General features: G+C 50.3%; 1 protein-coding gene and 1 long non-coding RNA gene across 9 annotated transcripts in view; one reads left to right on the top strand and one right to left on the bottom strand.

Moving 5' to 3' along the window:
* The window catches only part of Myh14 (myosin, heavy polypeptide 14), a 65,070-nt gene extending 45,350 nt beyond the window's left edge, over nt 1–19,720 (bottom strand). For 2 of the 8 annotated variants that reach the window (NM_028021.3, NM_001271538.1), the window contains exons 1-8: nt 13,953–14,351; nt 9,756–9,912; nt 7,062–7,089; nt 6,783–6,885; nt 4,440–4,532; nt 4,070–4,133; nt 2,804–2,902; nt 1,279–1,419 (exon numbers count right to left, since the gene is read on the bottom strand). In NM_028021.3, coding sequence (NP_082297.1) covers nt 1,279–1,419; nt 2,804–2,902; nt 4,070–4,133; nt 4,440–4,532; nt 6,783–6,885; nt 7,062–7,089; nt 9,756–9,912; nt 13,953–14,345 — 1,078 coding nt within the window. In that variant the 5' untranslated portion in view covers nt 14,346–14,351. Of the gene's footprint in view, nt 1–1,278; nt 1,420–2,803; nt 2,903–4,069; nt 4,134–4,439; nt 4,533–6,264; nt 6,289–6,782; nt 6,886–7,061; nt 7,090–9,755; nt 9,913–13,952; nt 14,352–16,901; nt 16,982–18,090; nt 18,449–19,647 lie in introns of those variants that run through there. The other 6 variants (NM_001271540.1, XM_011250903.2, XM_030242997.1 and 3 more) reach the window with 6 other exon arrangements.
* Nucleotides 17,081–27,083, top strand: 2310016G11Rik (RIKEN cDNA 2310016G11 gene). Its single transcript, NR_152106.1, has 5 exons — nt 17,081–17,205; nt 18,047–18,150; nt 18,511–18,681; nt 19,282–19,447; nt 26,600–27,083. It is a non-coding gene; the product is annotated as an RIKEN cDNA 2310016G11 gene (long non-coding RNA).
* Nucleotides 27,084–27,727: the final 644 nt, after the last annotated feature.

The raw sequence follows: 27,727 nt of genomic DNA on the forward strand, positions 1-27,727 counted from the left end.
GAGGTTCTAGGTTCCATCCCCAACACCACATAAACCAGGCATGGTGCACACCTGTCACGCCAGCACTCAGGAGGTAGGAACGGAGGCAGGAGAATTAGGAATTCAAGTGATCCTTGGTGACATAGGGAGTTTATGGGCAGCAAGTGGCCCTGTCTCAGTTTCTGATCTACTTTGCTTTCTGCTGCTGTGGTGAGACCTTCTAACCAAAAGCACCTTAGCGGGAGAAAGGGTTTACTTGGCACACACTTCCAGGGCTCAGTTCATCACTGAGGTGAGGGCAGAAACTCAAACAGGAAAAGGAACAAAAACCATAGATAAATGCTGCTTAATGCTTTGCTCTCCAGCTCGAAACACCTACCTAGGAGTGGCACCACCCACAATGGACTGGGTCCTCCGACATTAATTATCAACAAGACGATCCCCTACAGACATGCACACAGGCCAATCTGACACACAAGACTTCAGCTGACATCCCTCTTCCTGGGTTGATAATAGAAACTGACCAGAACACGCCAGCCCTTGCCAACCTGACACACGTCACTGTTAAGCCATCACTTCCTGTCCTGTTTGTCCCCAAGAGCTCTTCTTACTATCGCAATATAAAATGTCAAATGAAGTTCAAAGAAGACCCAACTCACTCCTGAAGCGTCAAGTTCTCCAACACACACTTCCCCTGCCCCAGGGCCTTTGCACAGCCACCCCAGAATGCTCTTCCTACTGTCCTCACCCCAGGCCTCTATCCAAGCACCTTTTCTCCCAGGTACCCTCGTCTGGCCTCCTGTGTGGAGCTGTACTCCAACTCCAACCCCTCTGGTTCCCTGCACTGCACCCACCCCCACTCCCCATACTCTGACCAGGTTCCTATCACTTATGTGGCTGGTTGATCTCACGTCTGTAGTGTCCGTGAGGTGAGGAGGGGAGATCTGCCCACCTCCTCCCCAGAAGAGCTCCAGCCTTTTATATACAGCAGTATCAAGAAATACTTAGACAGTAGGCTGGGAGGTGGATCAGTTCAATTGAAGACGAAAAGATGGCTCAGTCAGTAATTGTGCTTATGTACACATACAAGATGGCCTGAGTTTAATCCTCAGAACCAACAAAGCATCTACAAGCCATCTCCTGACACACACACTCACTCACACTCTTACACGCACATACTTGCACTCACACTGCAACACATTCATGGGCACAGCTCACACACACTTGCACACTCACACTCAAACACTCACTCTCAAAGACAACCCCATTCCCAGGTAGGAGTGGCCCAGGCTCACTCACCAGTGATCTCTTCTGGGAGGAGGCCCAGCACACGCAGGGACTCCAGGGTCTCCTGGAATAACTCACGCTCCTGGCCCGGGGACGATGAGGGCCCATTGGTCAGGAAGCGATAATGGGAACAGGGCTCCAGAAGGAGGTCAGCTGTGGACAGAGGGAGTGCTAGGGTCAGCTGTGTCATGACAGTACCTGAGGTCTGTCACTGAGGGCTGGGCTGGGTGGGCCTGGAGCAGGCAGGCTGGAGAAGGTGCTGGAGAAGATGGCAGAGCCAGCACCTGGAGACACACATGCTGCCAGAAGCCACAGAGTTGGAACCAGGGTGTCAGGGGACCAACATAGGAGTCAGGAGGGACATAAAAAGCTGTGGACAGCCGGGCAGTGGTGGCTCATGCCTTTAATCCCAGCACTTGGGATGCAGAGGCAGGCGGATTTCTGGGTTTGAGGCCAGCCTGGTCTACAAAGTGAGTTCCAGGACAGCCAGGGCTATACAGAGGGCTATACCCTGTCTCAAAAAACCAAAATAATAATAATAATATTAATAATAAATAAATAAATAAAAGCTGTGGGCAGAAGGAAGAGGAATAAGGAGCTACAAAGTCAGACACGGTGGCTCGCTTGCTATTATTCTAGCACTTAGGAGCCTGAGGTAGTAGGGTGCTGGGAGTTCCAGACTAGTCTGGGCTACATAGCAAGGTCTTGTCTAAAAAAGAGAGGAGGGCTAGAGATATGGCTCAACAGTTGAGAACACTGACTGCTCTTCCAGAGGCCCTGAGTTCAATTCCAGCAACCACATGATGGCTCACAACCATCTGTAATGGGATCGGATGCCCTGTTCTGATGTGTCTGAAGACAACAATAGTACTCACATATATAAAATAAATAAATCTTAAAAAGAAAAAAAAATGAGGAGACAAGAGAGGGCACAACCTCTGGCATAGCCTCCGAGCCGGCAGGGACCGCAACAGAAGGCAGCTTGCAGGCGCAACAGCACACAGTAAGGTCAACTGGAAGCATGGAATTGCGAGAGGCCACAACAAGGCAGAGCCACCATAGGGCCAGGAGGAACAGGGGTGCAGGAACAGAGCAGATGCCGCAGGCAGGAGCGAAAGCCAGAAGGCAGCTGGAAGCAGAGGGTAGAAAGCAGAGCTTGGGCTGGAGAGATGGCTCAGCGGTTAAGAGCACTGACTGCTCTTCCGAAGGTCCTGAGTTCAAATCCCAGCAACCACATGGTGGCTCACAACCATCCGTAAGGAGATCTGACTCCCTCTTCTGGAGTGTCTGAGGACAGCTACAGTGAACTTACATATAATAAATAAATCTTTAAAAAAAATAAAAAAAGCAGGGCTTGGGACACGACAGGAGCCCAGAGCTGCGCAGCTCTGCTACTGCGCTCTTCCCACACATCATAGGGATGGCAGGACTGGGCACAACGACTCTGTTCTGGGGATGGCGAGGGTGTGGAGAGTGGGAGATCTTATGTTTCTCAACCACCCCAGGGCAAAGCAGGCTGGGAAAGAGTGACACTGACCTTTTAGCTGCTCCCCAGCGCCCCCTAGCAGCTGGTAGAAGATATGGAAGCTGCATTCATCCTTGGCCTGTCTGATGGCCCGGGACTTCTCCAACAGATCTGGTGGGGGAGGCAGGTCAAGGAGCCTGCTGCCGGAAGTCTAAGTATTTGGAATGCAGATCAGCCTAGGCTGCATAATGAATTCCAGACCAGCATCTCAAAGATAAATTAATTAATTAATTAATTTAATTAAATAAAAATAACGTGGAGCTGGAGGAATGGATCAGCAGTTAAGAGCAGGCTTGTGTGGGTGTGTTTGTTTGTTTGCTGTTGACGCTGCTTTACAGTTTTCTGAGACAGGGTTTCTCTGTGTATCTTTGGCTGTCCTGGAACTCACTGTGTATACCAGGCTGGTATTGAACTCAGAGATCTGCCTGCCTCTGCCTCCAAGTGTTGGGATCAAAGGCGTGTGCCACAGGCGGTTCTTAATCAGAGGACCAGGGTTCCATCCCCAGCATCCATGATATGACTCACAACCATGTGTAACTCTGTCCCAGGACATCAAATGCCCTTTTCTGGCCTCTGCCAGCACCAAGGATGTGGTACGCAGACCAAAGCACACGCAAAACAACAGAGTAAGGTACATTTAATTCAATGGGAGGTTGCAATAAGGCTCAGTGGGTAAAGGCACTTGCCACTAAATCTGAAGCTCTGAGTTCAGTTCCCAGGACCCGCAGGAGAGCCGTCTCCTCAGCCCTCAGCCTCTCATTCTGTTTGGTATTTTGAGAGAGGGTCTTGAGTGCCGGGATGACAGGTATGCCTCACTGTGTGGTGCTTCAGTGTGGTACCTACCATTCCAGGAGGAGATTGTAACCCAGCAAGCCCTGGGGTTGCCTCACCCTGATAACACTGAGCCCTGAAGCTCTGCCTAGATTTCCTAGGGGACTTTCCCCTGCACGTTCCCATGTTGTTGTTTAGACAGTTAAGCACACCCTCTATAATCCCACTAAGAAAAAATTCTGGACGCTCACCTGGCTTTCCCGGACCCATCCCCTCCTGTCTCTCCCTGGACTACTATGCCCCCACTCCACAAAGCACAGCCAAGAGTCTGACCACGGGCTGAACAGGACATCAGAAATGCATGAATTCGAAGGTCCAGACAGGCATGCCCTCACAAGGCTGCTCGGTTCCCAGCTGAGCATCACCACGGGGCATCTTTTCAGGGTGAAGGCTCAGGGTTGTCCTGCTTGGCTGCTACCCATGCCTCCCAGGTTCCTCAGAGGATACAGGTCTCGATGTTTGCTCCCACGATGTAGCCAGCAATATCAAAGTTGATGCGGATGAATTTGCCCTGTAGCAAAAATGGTGCAGGGCTTAAGTCGTGCCAGGGGTCTCCCCAAATCCAGACCTCCTCCTACCCCAAGCTCACACCAGCAATGAGTCCCAAGCAGGGACTCTGCAGGAAATCCGGGTCCAGACAACTTTGCTGAGACACCAGCAGTTAGGTTGTAGGACCTCCTCCCTTAGACTCGGGGTTCAGACCCCAGCCTCCTCTCTCAGACCCTAGGGGTCCAGACCCCTGTCTCTTCCTTTCTTCCCTACCCTCAAATCGGGCCCCAGCCTCCCAGACTGACAGATGCACAGCCCCCATACTCACAAATCGGGAAGAGTTGTCGTTCTTCACCGTCTTGGCATTGCCAAAGGCTTCTAGGATGGGGTTGGCTTGAAGAAGCTGACGCTCTAGCTCCCCCTGCAGGGCATGGGAGACGGTGCATTAGTGAGACAGGGAGAATCCCTCATGGGGTCAGGGCGTCGGGCTGGCCTTCTCTGGGTGGGGCCTTTTGTATCAGGGTGGAAGAGTCTTGCCTGCCATGTGTATAGTGAGGGGAACAGAGAAAATTCTTGGAGATTTACTGTTGAGTGCACATAAACCAACCAAACAAAGGGGAAAAATGTTGCAGAACCAGTCGTGTTCCCATTAATAAGAAACAAAGCAGGTTAGAAACTACAGCACAAACAACCTGGTTATTTCTACAAACATACACGATAGTAAGCATAGGGAGAGAGGTCTGGAAGGGTGCACATCAAACTGTCAGCCACGAAAACGTTGCTGCGGTTCACAGGTCCCCATACGTCACTTGTGGAAACGAGTTTAGAGAATAATATGTAATTCACTACCCATAGAAAATGCTTCAAACACTCTGGTGCACAGTGGGCATTCAATAACTGGTAGTTTTGTGCTGTGAGGGCAGTTCCTTATTCTAAGCTTACTTCTAGCTCCTCCAGTTTCAGAGCCAGGCACACAGTAGGTGCTCAATAAATGTGCTGCATGTGTTTTTCTCAGTCTACACCAGTTAGTGGCTTTGTCAAATGAACAACAACAACAAAAACCAAACAAACACAGCCCCACATGGTGGCTCACACCTGTAATCCCAGCATTTGGGAACATGAAGAAGGTAGGAAAGTTGATATAAATTCAAGACCAGCATGTGCTATAGAGCAAATTTGGGGCCAGCCTGAGCTATAAAATAAGATCCTATTCCAGAAAAAAAAAAAAGACAAACAAAAAAGATGATGTGCAAAGTAAGGCCAGGTTCTATGAAAGCTTGTTTCTCCAGCCCGCCTGGGAGGAGTGGCTTGGGTGTCTGGGTTACCACGTGATGGTATCTGTGGCCTCTCTCTGTACACATGGCAGGCAGTACAGACCCAGGCTGCATAGAGTAGGACTGGGGTGTGCACACAGTATGGCTTCTCTGCCAGTAAGGACCTAGTTGCATTGACACATTAGGGCTTCCATGAGCAATAGAGGGGGCATGGCTCTGTGCAGACAGTAGGACTGCACTAAAAGCAACATGGAGTCTGGACATGTGCACATAGTGGGGTCACATTGAGTGGTGGCAAAGACCCCTGCTTTGTGCACGTGAATACTTGGGAGAGGGGAGCAATTACAGGCACATAGTAGGACTGTAATAAGTGACAGCATGGGGTCTAGGCCCGTGAATACAGTAGAGCTGGTATAATGAGAGGGTGCTTGGCCACATGCATTGCATTAAATGCCAGTATGAGGCCTGAACATGAGCACAACAGCAGGCCTGGAACAAACAATGTGGGAGAGCCATCTTTGTAGACAGGGAGACCCAAGTAAATAGCAGTACAGGGCCCAGGGACATACACATGCCAAGGCTGCCAGGAAGGGCAGGGTACGTATGGTTGTCTGTACATAAGGGACTTTCTATGACTTGTTGAACACAGTGGGGCTGATGGCAACAGTAGACAACCTTGACTTCATGCACATAGTCTGTCTGAGCTAGAGGGCCATGTGGCCCTAGCAGGTGCAGAGCAGAACTGTCAGCAATGGCTTGGTGGGTGCCTGTGGGGCGGGTATGCCATTCTCGGACACTGTCTCCTGGATGGCTATGGGCTGGTGGCCCCAAGTGACACTGGGTGGCACTAGGGTGGCAAGAGGATTTCCTGCTACTCACATAAGACATGGTGCTGACGGAGGCCTGAGGACGTCACAGGACAGGACACACGAACCAGGACACGGCACATGGAACATGGACAGACATGCAGGTGAACTGGAGGCCTTAGGGTAGAGCTGGGGACAAGGGGCTAGGGAGCATGCGACAGGGAAACCTTGCAGATTTTGTGCCAGGCTTAAGTCTCACTGTACCACCTCCTTCTGCCCCCATCAGGACTCACCCACCATGACTGGGGCTTCCTGTAAGTATGAGTATTGTTGGTAACCACTCCCTGAGGGCTCAGAGGCTAGGGGTACCTCTACCGCCCCCCTAACCTGGACACAGGTCACCTAATATCAGGCCTCAAAATGAAGCATGCAGTGTGCACCAAAGCACCATTCTCAAATGAGCACACAGTAGGTGTCCAGGTAGCACGGGAAGACATAGGGCCCTGAACCAACTGTGAATGTGGAGTGCAGCCCAAAATAAAAGATGCTACTGGTGACATGTCTGGAGTGTCCTAAGGCCGTGTGGCTTACAGGGACACCAGGCTCCTTCCTGCCCTTTGGAGATGATGCCACATGGGCCAGGTACTGGATGACCTTCTTGGTGTTCTCCGTCTTCCCAGCGCCAGACTCTCCCCTGTGGAGGGAGGAAGGGGAGGTAGGGTGGGTGGGGGACCAGGCAGCCCCTGCCCCACACAGTTATGTAGAGCCATGCCCGCTGGCACTCTGCCAGTTTACCCAATTCCACACCCACTGGTACAGCGCCACATTCTATGGGAGCCTTTGTCCCTGGAGCCCTTGAGGACAACTCACGTGCAGAGAATGGATTGATCCTCACGATCTGTCGGGGACAGAGGGGAATGACATGTTACCTAGAGAATCTTGAAGTTTCCTGACCCTGTTGCATCTCACAACCTTTCCAGAACCATAAAGAAATATCAGCATTGTCTTGTACAACCCTCCTGTGTTCAAATACCCTCCCCACTAAACCTCCCTGAGTGACCTTACAGACGCAGCTGTCCCTCTCTGAACCTTTTATTTCCTCATCAGTAGAGACAAAGAACCCAAATTACACAGATGCCATTCATCTACCAACTTCAATTTGAGCCCCTACTGTGCACCACCTCAGGCATCACAGGCTCAAGAATTAGAAAGTGAGCTGTGAGCTGGACAGTGGTGGTGCACACCTTTAATCCCAGCACCCGGGAGGCAGAGGCAGGTGGATTTCTGAGTTCGAGGCCAGCCTGGTCTACAGAGCGAGTTCTAGGACAGGCAGGGCTACACAGAGAAACCCTGTCTTTGAAAAAAAAAGTGGAAAGTGAGATCTAGGACCCTAGAAGCCTAGCTTAGACTACTCTGCAGCAACTCTGGGCATAGTGCCACCATCTCACTATATACTCTGACCACCTACTAAGTGCTAGGTCCTATTATCAGCATAGAAAAGAACACTGAATCAGAGCTAAGGCGGTGACTAGAAGATGAGGAGCCTCCAGTGCTTCTCAAAGGAAGCGTCATTTAGGGCGCAGATCTGGAAATCCTTCAGCCACACAAGAGTTGGCTTCGGTGTGGTTCCAGAGTAAGCGTCCATGTTTGTGTGTCACATGGACCTTATTAGTGAATCTTATACACAATCTATATTTTCATGGGTGAAGACTCTGTGGACAGGTGAGGGTGAGGGTGCAGGTTCTATGCACAGATGTCAGGTTATAGACAGCACAAGGGCATCCACCTAACTTGCCATGATGTACCCTGTGACACGTGTCAGGTCTGAACCAGCCCTGTGAGCCAGTCTCCTCTCGTGTGACTCTGACCCAGTCTCTGAGTTGCTTTGTACCTCCATTTACCTATCTAAAAAATGGGTTCAGCACAGCTCCTTGTCTAACAAGGCTGTAGTCAGAGTCTGGGAATGTTTAAAACACATTCAATATGAGCTAGAGAGATGGCTCAGTAGTTAAGAACACTGGCTGCTATTGCAGAGGACACAGGTTCAATTCCCAGCACCCATACAATAGCTCACAACTTTAGTTCCAGGGGGGTCCAATGTCCTCTTCTGGCCTTAGCAGGCATCAGGCATATAACTGATGCATAGACACACATGCAGGAAAAACGCCCGTTTCCAAAAAGATGAAATATATAACTCGTTAAAAAAAAAAAAAGCAAGGTTGAGATGGCTCAGTGGGTAAAGGCAGCTGCTGCCAAGCTCGATGGTCCACGACCTAGATGATGCTGACATGGTACACAAAACCCCCCACAGCCCCTCGTCTAGCATGTACAAAACCCTAGACTCCGTTCTCAGAACCACATGGACCAGGTATTGTCCACAGCTATCATCCCAACTCTCAGGAGATCAAGGCAGGAGAATCTGGGGTTCAAAGTCATCCTCAAATACATAGGAGTTAGGGGCCAGCCTGGGCTACATGAGGCCATCTCAAAAAATACTAACGTCCAACACAGTACTCAACACAGAGTGAATACGGGAAGCAGTATCCAGGACCCTGGGTTCAAGTCCTACCTCAGCACCTACCCTTCACTGTGGCCATGGACAGTAACTGTCCTGCCTCAGTTTCCCCATCTGGAAATGAGTGCTAATGAAAGAAACTACACCACAGGACTATGACAAGGTTAAATAATGTAACCAAGACTGCTATCCTAGAGACTTCTATACCTTGACAGAAACGGACTGACCCTGACTGACCCAGTGGACACTCAGTGGCATCACCGGTGGACCTACAGACAATGCCTCACGATGACAGCTGAAGAGAGACTTCTGGAGACTGAGCCTCAGGGGACTGATCACAAGACAGAGCACATTCAGGGGCCTTCACACCAAAGGCAAGGCGGCTTGCCTTGGACTAATCAGAAATTAGCAACAGAAAGATAGGGCGAGGGGTCTGGGAGATACTAAGCTAATCAAGTGCTACCAATCCTGAGGACCTGAGTTCAAGCCCCAGCACCCACATAAAAGGCTGAGCCTGGTGAGGCACACCTGTAATCCCCCTGCTGTGGAGGCAGAGACAGGTGGATTGCAGGGGCTCAATGGCCAGCTAGTCCAGCCTATCTGGCGACTCCAGGTCAGTGGGTAACCTAGGAAGGACACCTGAGTTCAGTTCCTAGCACCCACATCAGGCGGCTCACAACCGCCAGGGGATCTGATGCCCTCTTCTGGTTCCCATGGGCACTGTGCTCACATGCACACATACCCCACCACCACCATTCACATACACATATATATAATTTTGAAAAAAACTAAAAGCCAAGGAAGGAATGAGATCACATAACCTGACCCATTATTACTCGTGACCCTACCCGAGTGTCTACTGCAAGCAGATGCGCATGTTACACAGTTGCTGACTCTCTGGAAAATCTCTACAGAAGGCCTCCATGGTAAAAACTGGATCCTTACCCACCTTCCAATGTATTACCAAGTCATTACTCAAGCCTAGCCCTGGCTCCCAGCAGCACCCAGTGCCCACCCCGGTCCTCCTACAGGGCTGACCACGCACTCACCCTGAAGCATGCTGCGGTACGCGCCCTCCGTCACAGCATACACGTGAGGTGGCACCTCATGGCGCTTCTTGCCCCGGTACATTTCAACAATGGCCTCCGTGTAGATGGGCAGCTGCTTGTATGGGTTAATGACCACACAGAAGAGGCCAGAGTAGGTCTATGGCAGGCAAGAGGGGAGAGTGTGTCAGTGACTGCCCTCAGTGAGGACAGGAGCTGCGGTGTTCAGTGGGGTGCAAACTCCCAGAGGAAACCTGTATATGGCATACGGCATACCTACACCCAGACAACATAAAGCTACTTTGTTCTCTTGGTGTTTTGTTTATTTTGGTTTATAAAAGGTCTTCCTACGTGGCCTTGGTTGGACTGAAACTTACAGGAACCCTCTTACCTCTGCCTCCCCAGGGCTGAGATTGTGGGTGTGTGTCACTAGGCCTGCAAGCATGTCTGTGTACTACATGCATATGGTACCCACAGAGGCTGGAGAAAAGCACTGGCTCTCCCAGCTGGAGTCACAGATGGTTGTGAGCTGCCGTGTGGGAGGTGGAAGATGGTGCTCTTTGCTGCTAAGCCATCTCTGTGGGGCTGTTTGTTGGTGTTTGTTTGAGGCAAGTCTTGACATTGCAGCAATCCTCTTGCCTCCATCTCCCACGTGATAGGATCATGGGCATCAGCCATTCTGCCCAGCCTGAATATCACCAACACCGTAAGCCGGGGAGGCAACAGTGTGCGCCTGTAACCCCATCATTCAGGAAGCTGAAACAGGAGGACTGCTGTGAGTTCTAGGCCAGCCTGAGCTACAGACTCAGAGCTCATCTTACAAAAGCAGAAGGCTGGAGACGTAGCTCAATCAGCAGAGCGTTTGCCTGGCACACACAAACCGCTGGGCTCCATCCCCCATGCCCCATGTGCCTGGCACACATCATCCCAGCACCCAGGAGGTGGAGCCAGAAATATCAGGCCATCTGACTACATATGGAGTTTGAGACTAGCCTGGGCTACGTGAAACCCTGCAGGCCTGTTTTCTCAAAAACCAAAGAAATAAACAAACAAGAGATGAAGGAGTCAGATATGGCAGGACAGCCTATCATCCCTGCACTCTGGAGGCCAAAGCAGGAGGGTTCTTGTCAGCCTGAGATTCTGCTGAACTCACAAGGGCGTCAAGATCAACAGGAAACACTCACCGTCCACAGAGGTGGATAGGTAGCCAAGAACTAGTTAGCCCTTTAGCTAAGTCAGCCCAACTAACTAGCCAGCTAACTAGTCTAATGCACTGGGGACAGCCAGCTGAAGGAGCTAGAAAGCTCACCTCATGGCCACAGCTGCTTATTAAAGCCAGTCAGCCAATTGCTGGCTCTCTAGTGGGTACCTGCTTTCCCCTCCCACCTGGCTGCAGGAGGGTGTAGCCACCAGGGTGCCTGGTATTACCTCCTCATAGAGGGGGCGGGGCAGCTGGCCACAAGCGGGAGAACCGGTCAGCCTAGTATCTGTCTCCCTAGTCTCCCAGGCTGCTCCCACTGGGCTCTCAGAGGTCTCGGGGTGGGGCGGCTGGACCACATTCCCTGGGAGGGTATCTCATGGCCGCTGGCGCCAGAGCCCACTCCCCATGCCAGCCCCTCGGGCCAGACACAGCTTGGGTAACACCCAGGATGGAAACTCTAGCTGGCCAACAGGGCCAGGAAAAAAGGGAAGCGGCCACAGTTCCTAGAGGGTCCCTGGAAGGGTCTGGAAGGGTTGTCTAGCCCAGAGGGCTCTGGAGACAGGCCTACTCCTCCCCACACCCCACACCCCACGCACAGTTTGAGGACATTCCCTTGTCTGGCTTCCTCTGGAAGAGGTAGACAGCCTGCCTCATTACAAAGGCTCAGGGATTAAGAGAGAATGAACAGGAGCCAGCCAAGGTGGCCCCACCTCCCTCTCCAAACAGCAGGCTGGGATGCTCGAGTTACAGTCCCACCTAGGAGCCAAAGCTGCTGGGCTTTAACTGTCTAGGGTTGGAAGCCCAGAGGCTGAGGTTCCCAGCCATGGGCAACTTCCAGGAAGGACTGACCCCCTTAAAGACTCAGTGACAACCAGGGCTGATAAGCATAGGCCTGCCAACATAGCTTCTCTGGAGACTGAGGCAGGAGGATCAGAAGGCTACCAAAGGCAAACCAGTGGGAACCTGTCTCAAAATAAAAAGAGATCTAAGGATGTGGTTTAGTGGTTAGAGCCCCTGCCTGAGGCAACCCTCTTCCCTCTGCCTCTATAGTCCCACTGAAGGGACCAATTCCCTTATTAAGTCAAGGTCCCTAGGGACCTCAGCTTCCACTGTTCTCCCTGACATCACTTAGCCAGTCAGTGAACACATACCATGCACTGGACATCAGACAGGAACTGAGCCTGAATCTTAGTGCTACCAATTTCCTACTGGTCGACCCGAGCAAGTAGTCTCTCTAGGAATCACTGTCTCCATCAATGGGGACAAGAATTATGCTTCCCACCTGACATGGCTGATGTTAATGTGACACGTTAATGTGGCTTACTGGGAACTCATCACTGCTCAGATCCTGCAACATCATGCATGTTTGCGCAATAGTATTATCAGCTTCTGTTAGGCCAAGCTGAAGGGAAAAGGAGAGATTGGTCCCCACCACATAGCCTGTGTACATGGCTGGGGAAGGGGAGGCAAGAACTCAGAGCTGAGCCTAGCAGCAGACGCTATGGTTATGATTATGGTTATTATCAGGGCTCGATGGGCTTCCATAGATTCCTCAGTGGCTGTGGGCCCTGGGCCCGGGTCACTTAATATTCTGGAATGTCGGGTGACATCAATAGTCCCCAGTCAAGAAGCCAGCCAAGAACTCAACAATGGCACTCAGAACAGGGCCCAGTACAACATAAGTACTTAATAAATATTTACCAGTCATTCTCAGGTTTTTTTTTCACTATGGCTATAACATTCTTTGTTAAACTCTATAATCCTGTTTGCTCTCTCTTAGATGGAGTTAATCACACCTTGGCTTTCCACGAGACACACCCTGCAAGCTTATTTAAAAGAAAAGCGAGAGAGAAGAAAAACACTCCAAAACCTATGTTCATGTCACACCCACCATCATCCCAAAGTTCCATGTTGGTGGTAGTGGTCTGAAGCAGTGAGCAGACATTCTAGAGACCTCCCCCAAATGATTCTAACATGAAGCCAGGATGTGGAACCATGTCTGGTGTAAAACAACTTCCTGTACACCACCTATGTGCTATGCAGACATCAAAAATGGATCACAGAGCTTGGCAGACCACCTTCATCAACTGGACATCATCAATCTCATCACACGGTTTTGTTTTATTCTGTTGTTTTGAAATAGTATATCACTCCATAACCCAACTAGCCTCAAAGTCAAGATTCTTCTGCCAGGAGGCAGTGAGATGGCTCAACTGGTAAAGATGTTTGCCACCAAGCCTGATGACCCGAGTTTGAACCTTAGGACACATGTGGTTAGACGAATAGAACCAATACAGTAAGTTGTACTCTGACCTCGTACCCCCACTCCCAAATAAATAAACATTATCATGTTTTTAAAGATCCTCTTCTCTTCTCCATGCCTGGTTAAATGGTGGTTTTTTTATTTTCCTTTCTTTCTCTTGATTTTTGGTAAAATGGGGTTAATAATGACCACTGCCTTGCTGAACAGAATTAGATGAACTAGTGGGATTCATAAAGGCTTAGTATTCATTAATTTTCATTCTTTATAACTAAAAAAATAGCAAAGGTACCCTCATATAGGACACCCCAGTCAGGAGGAAGCAGGCTCCAGTCATTCAATAAGATATAAGTTGGGCCAGTCTTAAGGTTGCAAGCCTGTCACTCAAGCTACTCTGAGGGATAAGGGCAGCAGGAGCCCAAGTCAGAGGCCAGCTGTGGTTACCAGGAAGATCCCATCTCAACTGCAAACAAAGAATCAAACACCCCAGAAAGTGGGCTGGGAAAGTCGCTCAGTAAGGAACTGCCTAGAATCCCCCAGTGACGAGCTGGGGGCGTGGCCCAGTGTTAGAGCATCTGTCTAACTCCGCCTCCTGCCCCATTCCATAAAAAATAAAGCATCGTAAGTTTTCACTAGTTGGAGGACAGTCACAGGACGTGAGGCAGATACTCTAGACCACGCCCTGCTAATCCAGGTCAGGTTGGTGACACCTGGTACCCCACCCGGGAACGTCACTCACATAAATGAGCCCGGAGTAGTAGCGTTCTCGCAGGTTGTGCAGGACCGAGGCCTCGTTGAGGCAGGTGAGCTCAGCCATATCTTCTGCCTTGCTGAACTTGGGTGGGTTCATGCGCTGGATCTGGTCCCTGGGCAGCCGCAGGCGGCGCCCACTCTCCGCCAGCTCCACTTCTGCCTCCTCCTCCCCTTCATCCCGCAGGGCTGCTGCCTCGAACCCATGCAGTTCCGAGGGCACCCACACCATGCGCCGGGCTGTCCACTCCACCTGTGGCCCTCCAGGGCCACCTACATTTGGCGTCCGGGGCGCGTAGAGGAACGATTGGGCTGCCTCAGGCACCGGGCCTGGCCTGGAGGCTACCTTCCTCCCAGACACGGACATGGTCACTGCAGCCATGGTCTGTAGGAACAGAGTGGACACATCAGTTGGGACTGTCCCCTCTCCAATTTCTTTATTTTGGTCATACTGGGGCTTAAACCCCTCCTGCATGCTTGAGAAGCACTGAACCCCTGAGGCACGTTCCTAGACTTTTTAAATTTTTTATTTTTTTTTATTTATTTTTTTTTTTGGTTTTGGTTTTGGAACTTGCTCTTTAGACCAGGCTGTCCTTGATCTCAGAGATCAAGTGCCTCCTGAGTGCTGATATTAAAGGTGTATGCCACCACTGACCTTCAATTTTTATTTTAAAACAAGGTCTTGCTAAGTTGATTCAGGATGGCCTTGAACTTAGAACCCACCCTGCCCATAGCCATAGAGTAGATGGGATGATAAGACTGCCAACTGGCCCAGCTTTACTTTAAAAAAAAAAAGGCATTTCAACCAGGTGTGGTGGTGGCACAGGCCTTAAATCCTAGTACTCAAGATGACTGAGTTCAAGGCCAGCTTGGTGGACAGAGTGAGTTCCAGGACAGCCAGAGTCACACAGAGAAACACTGTCTTGAAAAATCAAAACAAACAAATAAATAAACACATTAATTAATTTAAAAAATCACTTATTATGGGGCTGGAGCGAGGTCGCAGCAGTTGAAAGCATATATTGCACTTTCTGAGAACCTGAGTTTTGTTCCCAGCACCTGTATCCAGGGTTCACAACTGCCCGTGGTTCCAGCTCCTAGATACCCTGTGCTTCCACAGGCACCTGCACTTACACATACCCCACCACCACCACACACCACACACACACACACACACACACACACACACACACACACCACACACACACCACACACACACACACACACATCACACACACCACACACACACCACACACACCACACACACACCACACACACCACACACACACACACCACACACACACACACATCACACACACCACACACACACACACACACACCACACACACACACACCACACATACCACACACACACCACACACACACACACACCACACATCACACCACACACACACACACACACACACACACACAGTTTAAAGTAATATAAATAACCTTCCTGTAAAAGACCTATTATTTGTGTGTATGTGTGCTTGGCTGAGATTATATGCACCACATGTATGCAAGTTCCCACAGTGGTCAGAAGGTGGCAGCAGCTCCCTGGAACTGGAGCAACGTGTTATGGTTGCAGCTCTCTCCAAGAACAATCAGTGCTATAAAACGTCAGCAGTCTCTATACCCCACTTTTTTATAAAAAAGAAAAAACCACATTTACATGTAAGGGTGCTTGCCTGCATGTGGTATGTTTATACCACATGCATCCAGTATCCATGGAGGCCAGAAGAGGGATTCCCGAGAACTGTAGATACGCATAGCTGGCTCTGAACCATCATGTAGGTCCTGGGGCTTGAGATCCTCTGGGAGAGCAGCCAGCCAGAGCTGTTACCACACAGCCACCTCTCCAGTACCCACCCCCAAATGTGGTTACTATAAAACTTAAATACACTCATGGCTTGGGCTCTGTTTATACTAGACAGTAAATACCATTCTCATCTCAAGAAACAGAATAAAAAGATACATTGTTATAAACATGCAAATGGTTTAAATGGTGATAAATGGCTGTGGGAGGTATAGGGCAGGGGAACTATACCTCCTGCTGGGGCTGGGACTGTGTTCACATTTTTAACTGGACTGACTGGAGAACCCTTCCCTAAAGACTCAGGTCTTTAAAGACCTGAGTGACTCTAACCAGCAGGCTACTGGGGTGCAGGGACAAAGCAAAGGCCCTGGGACAGGAATGTGCCTTGTGTCTGCAGCTGAAATGAGAAGAGGGCAGGAGGTGAGGTGGCAAGGACAGTAAAGGTTGCCACCACGGTTGACACTCTAAGATGGGGCCCAGGTGGGGCACGGCTGACGTTTTGTGCACCGCTCGGTCGTGCCTGCCCCATAATTACAGGTTGATTGCCCAGTCCCTGAAGTCTCTCTGGCTTCATGCATTCACTCGTTCTCACGTTCAGTCAACATTCTCAGAGGCCTTTCAGAGCCCAGGCTCTGGAAACCTGTCACGAGTTGCTGGGGCCCTGCCTTTCAGCAGGTCTTGGGGTATGGACCCAGCTAAGTCTCAAGACTCTTTAAGAAAGCTTGCAAGAGGCAGTCAGGGTGTCTGGGCCTTTCCCCCTACTTCCAGGGATGCTGACTAGGAAACACAGCCAATTCAGGGTTGTCCAATATCCTGCAGAAAATGGCCCACAGCAAGCAGCCCCTACTGACCCACCGCCTCATCCCCACTCAGACAACACCTGAAGACACCTGCATCTCTGCTTTCCATTTTCACTTCTGTGTACCAGGCTAATGGCACCTCCAACACACACCTTAGGGGCATCCATCCAAGCGCTCAGCTTGTTCAAGAGGTGTCCTCCCAGATCTTGTTCTCTCAAGCTTGCCCCAGGAGCCTCTCCCACATGCAAACCTCCTCTGCCTCGGGACCCTCTTGGCCCTCCTCACACACACCAACCTCAGTAGCCTGGTTCCCACTCACTTTGGCCCCCTGTGCTCCACAAATGGTCAGCCCAAAGAGCCGAGGATCGCCCCAGGCTCCAGTGTGGTAGATACACCCAGAGCCAAGCCCCATCCCAGGGACTTTAACCCACCCCACCCACTTGCTTCCTCTCCAGCCCTGTAGCCTTTGACCAGGAAGAGTTTGGTGGCTTTGTACCTCACAGCCCTGCTGTTCCCAACAGCTTAAGAGCAGCCGCAAGCCTCCTCAGACCAAGAGTCCAGGCCCAGAACCCCGGAGTGGGATCTCCAGCCCTGTCTCCATTGGACACGGGTGATGTCGAGAGGTTTGCTGCAGCCGTGGGTCGGAAGTGGGGATGTGGGGATTCAGGGAAGTTAACCAAGCCAAGAGGGTGGGCCCAGGGCCTGGCCCCAAATGGCTGAGCCCCAGCCACACACCCCTCCCTCAGGCAGCAGGAATGCGGTGCCAGGACTCATTAGTGTCACTTAGGCAGGTGAGAGCACCTGGGAGGAGCAGACAGAGCTGTGTGGAAAAGGAAAGCAGCCAGGGCCCCGCCCGCCTGGGCAGAGGCTGGGGCAGCACCAAGCTTATGACCTCAGCTAATGGGTGACATAGATCCCGTCCTGCCCCAGCCTCCTCCCTCAGACTCAAGGGGCCAGGACCCACCTTCTTCCCTCAGACACAGGGGTCCTGACCCCAGCTCTCCTCCCTCAGGCCCAGACGTCCAGACCCCAGTTTCTCTCTCAGATTCAGGGGTCCAGAACCCAACCTCTTCCTACAAACCCAGGGGTACTGACCCCAGCCCAGCCTCCTCCCTCAGTCCTAGATTGGTCAGGACCCGGTCCTTTTTCCTCAGACCCTGGGATCCTGGCCCCAGCCCTTCTCCCTCAGGTACAGAAGTCCAGACCTCAGCTTTCCTCCCTCAGGCACACGAGTCCAGACCTCAGCCCTCCTCCTTCAGACACATGAGTCCAGACCTCAGCCCTCCTCCTTCAGACACATGAGTCCAGACCTCAGCCCTCCTCCTTTAGACACTAGGGTCCAGACCTCTGCTCTCCTCGCTCAGACACTGGGTTCCACGCTCAGCTTCTTCCCTCTGACTTGGGGTACCTGGCTCATTATCGCTCTGGGAGCATGGATCCTAACTCCCTCTCGTCCCGACCCAGCGCCCTATGGCATAGCTCCTTTATCCCGCGGATCCCGAGGCTACCTGGGCGCCTGGCGGTAGAGATGGGGAGGCCTCCGAGTCCAGATCCTCTCCAGCACCCAGGTGAGGCCGGCTCTGCGGTCCAGCAAGAGGTGGGGCCTCTCCCGTCAGGAAGGCAGGACCGGGTTCTGACGTCTCCTGACACCTGCCGGGCTGGGCGGGGGGCGGGGCCTGGCACAGCAGCCAGCAAAGATAGAACCTGTTGCCAAGTGGGCGGCTGTGGGCAAAGGTGAAGGGCTGGCACAGAGCCGGACTAAGTATGCTAGGGTTCGAATCTCCCTCCAGCCTTCTGAACCTTCACTTTCTTCGCTAGGAATTGAGGCTCATGAGATCAACAAAAATTATTTGAGGAAAAGGACCCAGGTCTCTGTTCTGTTTTATCGTGGTTTTTTTTTTTTTTTTCTTTCTTTCTTTCTTTCTTAGAATCTCAGTTTCCTGAACCCTGGAAGTGGGATGCCCCAATCCTCAGATATGATGTCAAAATGCTATGCCAGCCTCAGGCTTGGGTCTTCTCCTCAATCGAGAAGGTGATCGAGGAGGAGACATCGGGTGATCATGCCTACGATAAACTTGTGGCTTAAGAGGTGTTAAGAGGTATGGCTTACAGAACAATTTATTTTTGTTTTTTGTTTTTCAGATACAGGGTCTTAAGTAGCCCAGGCTCGCCTGGAACTCATCATGTAGCTGAGGCTGGTCTTGAACTCCTGATTACTATTATGATGTTTAAAAAAAAAAAAAAGCCACAGGGCCAGGCACACCAGGTCCCTGTGTTCCCCACCTCGGTCCAGTCTATATCTTCACTCTCTGTGAGATGGAAACCACACAAACCTACCTCAAATCCATTCTCCTACACTGGAGGGGAGTTTAGTTATACATTAAAGTGCCCATGTCCATTGTGAGGCTTGGTGGCACACTCTTGTCATCGCGGCCCTTGAGAGGCTCAGGCAGGAAGGTTGGGGGTTGAGGTCAACTCGGTCTACACAGTGAGTTCAGAAGCTATCTCCAAAAAAAACAAAAAACACAAAAAAAACAAACAAAAAAAACTCACAAAAAAACAAAAAACCAAAACAAAACAAAAAACCAAAACAACTAACTAAACCAAGTCAAATCAAAACAAACTGGGACACCCAGCCAAACACATCCTTCTCTGTTCCTGTCCCTGCCTGTCGCGACCCCTCTCTCTCTGGTCCACAGCTTTTTCCTCCTCTGACATCTGACACGGTAGTCCTGAGAGCTGGGGAATGGAGACCATGACTCAGGTGTTCTATCATGCAACGTTCCAAGCACTGCCTCAGTTTCCCCTTCTGCAGAACAGACCGTGTGACGCTGTCAGAGATGACCCCAGGCTGTCTGGCACAAGGTGGGAATCCGGGCTGGGTGACTACAACCTTCCCCTTACCTCTCCCTGACCCTGGGGTCGCTTGCACCCAGGGTGAATGTCTTGACCCACCCCTCTCCAAGACCCCCCGCTGTACCCCACCGGCTCCGGCCTCCCCAGGTCTGACAGGCTCTGGCCAACCCTTGGGGCGCACCACGGGGGGGAGGTCCCCGGACACTCACCGGCGCCCAGGGCGGTCCAGAGGCCTCGGCCTGGACAGAAAAGGAGGCGGGGCCTGCAGTGGACGGCCCCACCCACAGGTAGGCATTACAGACCAATCAGCACTTGCTGCGGCCCGCTCAGACCTCGCCCCTGGGGCTCAGTGCTGCCCAATCAAAAAGAGCGGCTGGCGCGCCAGGCCAATCAGAAGTTGGCAAAGCGTGCCAGGCGTGGGAAAAGAACCTGGCCGAGAATGTGCGGCAGTAGGCGGGACCCGGGCCTGATGGCCAGCAGGAAGCACCAATAGAGATGCTTGGGGAGCGGCCAGCAGCTGCTGGTTCAAGGGGACAGGGTGAATGGGCTGCTTTGTAAACAGGCATGAATGGATGCCTTTGTGCGCACCCGTAGGGGGCGGCGGGAGGCCGGAATGCCTGGGTCCCCCGGGAGCCGGCGTGAGGACACACACCAAGAAACTGCTTTTGTAGAGTGCAGACCGTGAGCAGACCCAAAGCAGGTGGATGGGTCAGAATCATTTATTGAGCTCAAAGATGTGTGAAGCGTTTCCACTACGTAATTTCACTAAAGCCTTGAACTTGGTGCGATTGAGACCTTATATGGAGACTCAGTAGAGGGTTAGCCTAGCATGCACGAAGCCCTGGGTTCCACCCAGTCACCTTGCAAAGCAGGAGTGATGGCACCAGAGAATCATTCCAGCCCTGGAGAACTGGAGGTTGGAGGATCAGGAGTTCAAGGTCATCCTACAGCTATGTAAAGATTTCTAGGCCAGCCTAGATTATAGGAGACCCTGTCTCAGAAAACAAAGCAAAAACCCCAACCTCATCTGGAGGACCACACCTACCATCCTAGCTAGCATTGCCGGGCTGAGGCAGGAGGACTGCAATGAGTTGAGGTCATGGGTTTAAACAAAGTGATTGAGAAACTTAGTGTGACCCTGTCTCAAAGTACAAAAAGAGGGCTTAAGATGTGGCTCAGTTATAGGGCACTTGAGCTATAAAGCACTAAGTTTACATCACCTTACTGCAAAAATAAATAAATCAGCAAACAAACGATAAGTAAATACCAAAGTCCCCAAAGCCCTCACCACATAGATACACTCCACCTTGTCTTCCAACTGCTTAGCTCGTGTTGTTTCATAGTCCCTTAAGCACTTGGGTCTGCCTCAGCTTTGAACAGTCTCCTAAACTTGCTGTTTCCTTGTGTATGTGTGTGAGTGTATGGCTCTCTGTGTGTGTGTGTGTGTGTGTGTGTGTATGGCTTTTTTACCTGCATATATGTATGTGTACTGTGTGCATACAGTGCGGTCGGAGGCCAGAAGAGGATGTCAAATTTCCTGCAACTGGAGTTACAGATGATTCTGAGCTGTCCTGTGGGTACTGGGAATTGAACCCAGGTCCTCTGGAAGAACAGTTTCTGCTCTTAACCACTGAGCCACTGCTGCAGGCCTGCTTCTTTGCTTCGGAGACAGGGTTTCATTCTGCAGCTCTGCCATCCTGGCACTCTATTGTCCATTTGGACATGACAGCTCAGGTGTCTGTAGCCAACCAACCGTACCTGCCAACTACGGATATCATCCACTCCATCAAGGCTAAATCTACCCAGCAACTGGTGATGTCATCATCTGTCTTTACTGGCCTGGTTGCAGAGGCAGCTTCAGTTCTGCTTGCTCAGCCTAAGGGGAGGTGAGACTACCTGCATAACAGAGGATGACTGTGAACTTCTGATCGCTCTGCCTTTGCCGCCTGAGTGTAGGAATGACTGGTATGCACCACCACACATGGCTTAGCAGGCTTTGGTTGCCGGGGATTTTCTCTGATCTGCAAACCCATGCCACTCTAATGCCTGCTAACATTTAGTGAGAACACACACAGTTCTAAGCTCTCACTGTACATTAAATCCCACAACATGGACCCACCAGCTCTATGCATTTGGTCCTGCTGCTGCACACATTTTACAGGCGTGGGCACAGAGACCGGGCTGCCTCAGTGAGATCAATTCCTGTCTCTATGATACCACCAGGGATAAGGCAAGACCAAAGAATCAAGTCCAAAGGACGAATGCCCCTGCCTCTAAACCTCTCGCCATCCTCCATTACACCATCCAGAATACATGCTTGAGTTAAAGTCCCAATATGTCTCCTTGGAGACCTTGATACACGCACACACACACACACACACACACACACACCATCATCATCATCATCATCATCATCACCACCACCACCACCTACAGGATACTCTCAGTTATATTGTGAGCCCGTTGTTATCTGTGTGTGGTCTTCTCCTGAGGTTCCCCGTGGGTAAATAAGCTGAAATAGGGAAATCAGTGAATGAAACACGCAGACATGTGTGGCCAGAGAAAGAAATAGACCATGAAAGCTTTCTTAATCCCAGCCCTCAGAATGACCTGGGTCTAGAGAACCTAAGCAATAGCCTGGAATGTGTGGGGAAATCCAGCAAGGAGCTAAGATACTACACAAAAATGAAAGATGTTGTCTGGGTCTGAGGCTCAGTTGGTACAGTGCCTGCCCAGCATGCATGAAGCCTTGGGTTAGGTCCCCAGCATCACATGAACGGAGTGAAGGGACACACACCTGTAATTCCACCATTTTGGAGGTGGAGGCAGCAGGATCCAGAGTTCAAGATTTCACATCACCCCAGCCAGAGTGGCCCTCATTGAGAAACAAACACCAGACCAGCAAAATGACTTACCAGGGGGAAGTGCTTGCCACCAAACCCCATTCACAGAGTTCAACCCCTGGGCCCACATCAGGAGGCAACAACCAGCTGGTCTACATAGTGAGTTCTGGGCCAGGTAGGGCTACACACGGAAGCCTTGTCAGAAAAACAAATGAGGACTGAGATGGCATCAAGGTAAAGGGTAATTTTCACCAAGCCTGATGACCCACGTGGTGGGAGAACCAGCCCCCCATGCTGCCCTCTGACCTCTACAGTGTGCCGTGGCAGCATGCACCCCACTCATGCTTGTGCATGCGCACATACAAACACATACAGACAGGAGAGGGACAGGAATACTCCGCTGGGAAAGTCGCCTGTTGGCAAGCCTACTGACACGCAGGACCAACTCCTGAACATTTTTCTCTGCCCTGAGCACATACACTGTGGTTGTGGCTGCTCTGCACAAACATACTTCCCCACTAATAATGAGTACCTTTTATTTATTTTATTTATTTTTCAGTTTTCCCAGACAGGGTTTCTCTGTGTAGCCTTAGCTGTCCTGAAACTCACTCTATACACCAGGCTGGCCTTGAACTCAGAGATCTGCCTACCTCTGTCTCCAAAGTTCTGGAACTAAAGGCATGTGCCACCACTGCCCGGCTCATAAACATATTCTTAAAAACTAAAAATAGCTGGGGAGATGGCCCAGTGATTAAGAGCATGTGCTGATTTTCCTGATGACCCAAGTTCAACTCCCGGCACCCACATCAGGCAGCCCACAACTACTTGTAACTCCAGCTTCAAGCTGACACCCGTTCTGGCCCCAGGGGCATCTGTATTCCCATGTACATACCCACCCACTCATAGACAGATAGACATGTATGTGCATGCACACACATTAAAACAATTTGTTTTTAGTTTATGTGTATGAGTGTTCGTCTGCAGCACATTTGTGTAGTGTCTGCGGAGACCAGAAGACAGCATAGCTTTCCTGAAACTAGAATTACAAGTGATTGTTTGCAGCCAAGTGGATCCTGAGTATTGAACCGGGGTCTTCCACAAGAGCAGTGCATGTTCTTAACCACCAAGTTTTCTCTTCTGCCCCTAAATGTTTTTTAAAAAACTAAAAATTTGAGCTGGAGAGAGCTCAGCTGTTCAGCTGATCGCTGCTCTTGCAGAGGTCCTAGATTGGGTTCCATCTCAGAAACACCTATAACTCCAGTCCAGGTTATCTGACGCCCTCTTCTGGCCTTTAACGGCACTGCACTCTCATGATGCACATAAATACAGGCAAGTGTACACAGATACACATAACATTTTGTTTTGTTTTTGGAGACAGGGTTTAGCTGCCCTAGAATTTCCTTTTTCAGACCAAGCTGGCCTCAAACTCATAGAGATCCACCTGCCTCTGCTTGGATTAAAGGTGTGCATTGTTATGCCGGGTTCACAGAAAGATTTTAAAAAATGAATCTAAAAAAAAAAAAAACCAAAAACAAAATAAAAACCAGGGGCAACAGAGATAGCCTAGAGGTTAAGATCACCAGCTGTTCTTGTGGTGAACCCAGCTTCTATTGTAGCATCTGTATGAATGCACACAACCATCTGTGATTCCAATTCTAGGGCATTCAACACATTTTTCTGGTCTTTGCAGGCACCAGGCATGCATATATACATACAGATAAAAGGCATAAAATAAAAAAGTAATTTTACTTATGTAGGCAAAACACAGATGCACATCAAAAAATGCACTTAAAATAATAACCTCTTTTTTTTTTTTTTTTTTTTACATTGTAAAGCTAATCCAAAATTAGAAGTACCATCCGAGCAGCTCTCCACATGTGGACGTGCACCTAGAGCACGCTGAGGGTTTAGACCACAGGCACATCTGCTCATCCATGCTCACTGCTTCTCTATTCACAAAAACCAGGAAGTGGAAGCAGCCTAGATGTCTAGCAACCGATGAATAGATAGAGAATGTGGTGCAGACACAATGGAGCTTTATTCCACTGTAACGAGGAATCATGTTCTCTGTGGGAAGATAGATGGGACTGCAAATCACGCTAAAGGATCTCAGACAGCTTCAAAAAGACAACTACTGCATGCTTTATCTCACAGGTAGACTCTAGATTAAGATATATTACAAATAAGAATCATACATGATATGTTTCACTATATATATATATATATATATATCACAAAAAAAAAAAAATAGAAGGGATTCGTGTGTGGCAGTTCAAGCCTGTCATTCCAGCACTTGTGAGATGGGTGCAGGAAGACCTTCAGGTCAAGGACAACCTGGGCTTACCCGAAGTGCTGGGTTAGCCTGGGCTATGTGAGATAGTGTCCCTAAAAAGAAAAGGCCAGGCAGTGGTGGCGCACACATTCAGTTCCAGCACTCGGGAGGCAGCAATAGGCAGATCTCTGTGAATCTGAGGCTAGCCTGGTCTACATAGTAAGTTCCAGGACAGCCAGGGTTATATAGTGAGAACCTGTCTCGACAACAACAACAAAAAAAAACAAAAAAACAAAAAAACAAAAAAAACAAAAAAAAAAAGGAAAGAAAGAAAGAAAAGAAAAATAAGAGCTAAGAAGATGGCTCAGTCAGTAAAGTGCTTGCAGTGCAAAAACAAAGAACTGGGTTTCCAGTCCCTCCTCCTCCACACCCCCATCACCCATGTAACAAACCAGGTGCAAGCCGATAATCTCTGGGCAGACAAAGGCAGGAGGGTCCCCAGGGCTCACTAGTCAGCCAGGAGAGCTAAATTGGCATGTGCGGGGTTCAGTCAGAGACCCTGTCTCAACAAATGCAGAGAAGAGCATGCGGGATAGTTCAGCCAGAAAAACTGTGTGCTGCCTCATCTGAGGACCTGAATCTCATCCAGGGACCCCCGTGGTGGTGAGAAGTGGGAAATCAGTCTCTGAGCAGGGAAAGAGGGCAGAAAAGAGACCAAGAGAGTCACAGGTTGGATATGACACAAGCACACTCCAAATATTTCTGAAAATTATGTAATTAACCCACCCCTTTTCATTTTAATTTTGAAACTAAAACATAGAATTAGACACATGAACTTATAGAGCCCGCCCACCCCACCCCCAAGCACGAATCAGAAGCGGAAAGGAGAAAAGATGGGGAGTCAGGGTTGGATGGCTGCCCCATGGTGCAAAAGAGTTTTGAGTGAGCACAAAAGGTGGGGGACCTTGGACTCCAGAGAGCAAGGGGTGAGCTTGTGTTTCTGCCTGTAAATGTTCTCCAAGGCAAAGGCTCGGATGATGCCAGCATTATTTTTGGTTGCTGTTGTTCTGGTCCATGTGACTCTGGGCTGGAAGTAGCCCCAGGACCAGAGAGAGTTGGCAGCCTCCTGTGGTTCAGGGACAAGTGGCAGGCCCTGCTCTGCAAAAAGAAATATTTAGAGTGCCTACTGTGTTCTGGGCATTGCTCCCGTTTGGGGCTAGCTGGATTTCCTGCATAAAGCAAGAGATGAGAAACTCCCCAGCTAATCTGAAGAAGGCCACTCAAGTAAGCTGCAGCCATGACAGAAGAAACTGAGACGGAGACAATTCCGAGTCTGTCTTCCACGGATAGTAACTCTGCACCCACCCTTGAGCAGTTCCTGGAGCTAATGAGGCACTTCACGACAGACCCTGACCCTAACGAGGAGACTGTGGAGGTCTCAGCTGACTCATTCAAAATGACAAAAGGAGGCACTAGGATTCGGTTCCTATATGCAAGGCGTGAGATGGGACTCAAGCAGTTGTCCGTGGTCCACACATCTGAGCTGGAGTCAAGGGAACATAGTTTTCTGTCTCAATTTGTCAGAAGCGATGGGTCAGACTCTGGCCTAAGAATTCGTTTAATGTTTCCAATCCTCTGGCACAAGGACTGGGAAAGGTACTCCATACCCATCGGGTTCTACAAAGCAGTACCCCGAGGACTCCTCAATATGACCCCGGACTCCCCGAAGCTTTGGAAGCTTTGAAGAGTGTCACACTCTCTTCTGGGTACCAAAGCAGGGATGGCATGTCACAGGATTTCTGACTCCCTAGAGTGTCCAGCATAGGCTCTTTTTGTTCATGTTTTTTCAACTTCCTTGTTGGGACAGGGGGCTGTTGGGTCTTATGTCTATCGATGGTACATTAAGCTATCCCCACCCTCCAAAAGAAACTCCCCAGCTTTATCAAGGTTTGGGCTATAACTATCTGGCTCTGATAAGAGGTGGAGGTGAGGGAGTAAATGGATGGATGGGTTCATGTCTTAATAAAGCTTTATTCATATACACAGGGTGACTGTGGCCCTCGGGCAGCAGGTTGGAAAGCCCAGTCTTGGTATCTCAGAAGATGGCAAGCAGAAAGATTTGTTAACCTGGCTACCTGGGAGGCGGCAGGACGCAGGTCACCTCTGGCCACATCCCGTTCATCTCTCACTCTGGATGCATATCTAGGGGACAATCCGGTCACACTGAGAGGTCAAGTAGGGTTTCCACTGGGGCCACCAAGTGTTGTCCATCCCCCTTCACCTCCCTTTCCTGGCTAGTTCTTGTCAACTTGAGTCACCCAAGAAGCGGGAACCTCAGTTCTGTGGGATTCCTAGGCAGGTGGTCCTGGGTTGGATAAGAGATCAGGGTAAGCAAGGCTTGGGGAGCAAGCCAGTGAGCAGCACCCCTCCATGCTCTCCACATCAGCTCCTGCCTTGAGTTTCTGCCCTGATTTCCCTGCATGATAGACTGCGACACAGGACTGACGCCAAATAAACCGTTTCTTCCCCCAAGTTGGATTTGGTCGGTGTTTTATCACAGCAACAACAGAAAGCAAACACGAACACACACCCTGCTCCAGTCCCACTGGCCTCTAGTTTTCTCCTCATGCACACTAGACTTCTGTCCTGCTCAGCCCCACTCCTTCCCTTCTTGGGGGTGGGGGTAGGAGGTCTTCCCTGAGTGCCTGCTCACACCCCACCCCCAGGACCTGACACCCCTGTCCTGTTCTCATTTTATGGTTTAACTGGTTTGGTTTATTTTTTATGTTTTTATTTCTGTTGTTTTTGCTGTTGTTGGGTTTTTTTTTTAAGACAGGTTTCTCTGTGTAGTCCTGTGGTCCTGGAATTTGCTCTGTAGACCAGGCTGGTTTTGAACACAGAGAACCACAGGCCTCTGCCTCTCGGGCTCTGGGATCAAAGGCAGGGGCCGCCACCACCTGGCCAACTAGTTTGGTTTAATGAGACAGATCTCATGTAGCATAGGCTGACCTCAAACTTGCAATGTATGATGGCCTTGAAATTTTGATCCTCCTGCCTCCATCTCCCGGGCTCTGGAATCACAGGCTGGCTGGGTTCATGGGTGCTGATATCAAATCCTCCGGGTCACATGGTGTGAGCCATCCCCCGACACCACTTCCTTTAACTAAAACAGTG

The sequence above is a fragment of the Mus musculus genome, chromosome 7 (assembly GCF_000001635.26).
Source record: "Mus musculus strain C57BL/6J chromosome 7, GRCm38.p6 C57BL/6J".
NCBI lineage: Eukaryota > Metazoa > Chordata > Mammalia > Rodentia > Muridae > Mus > Mus musculus.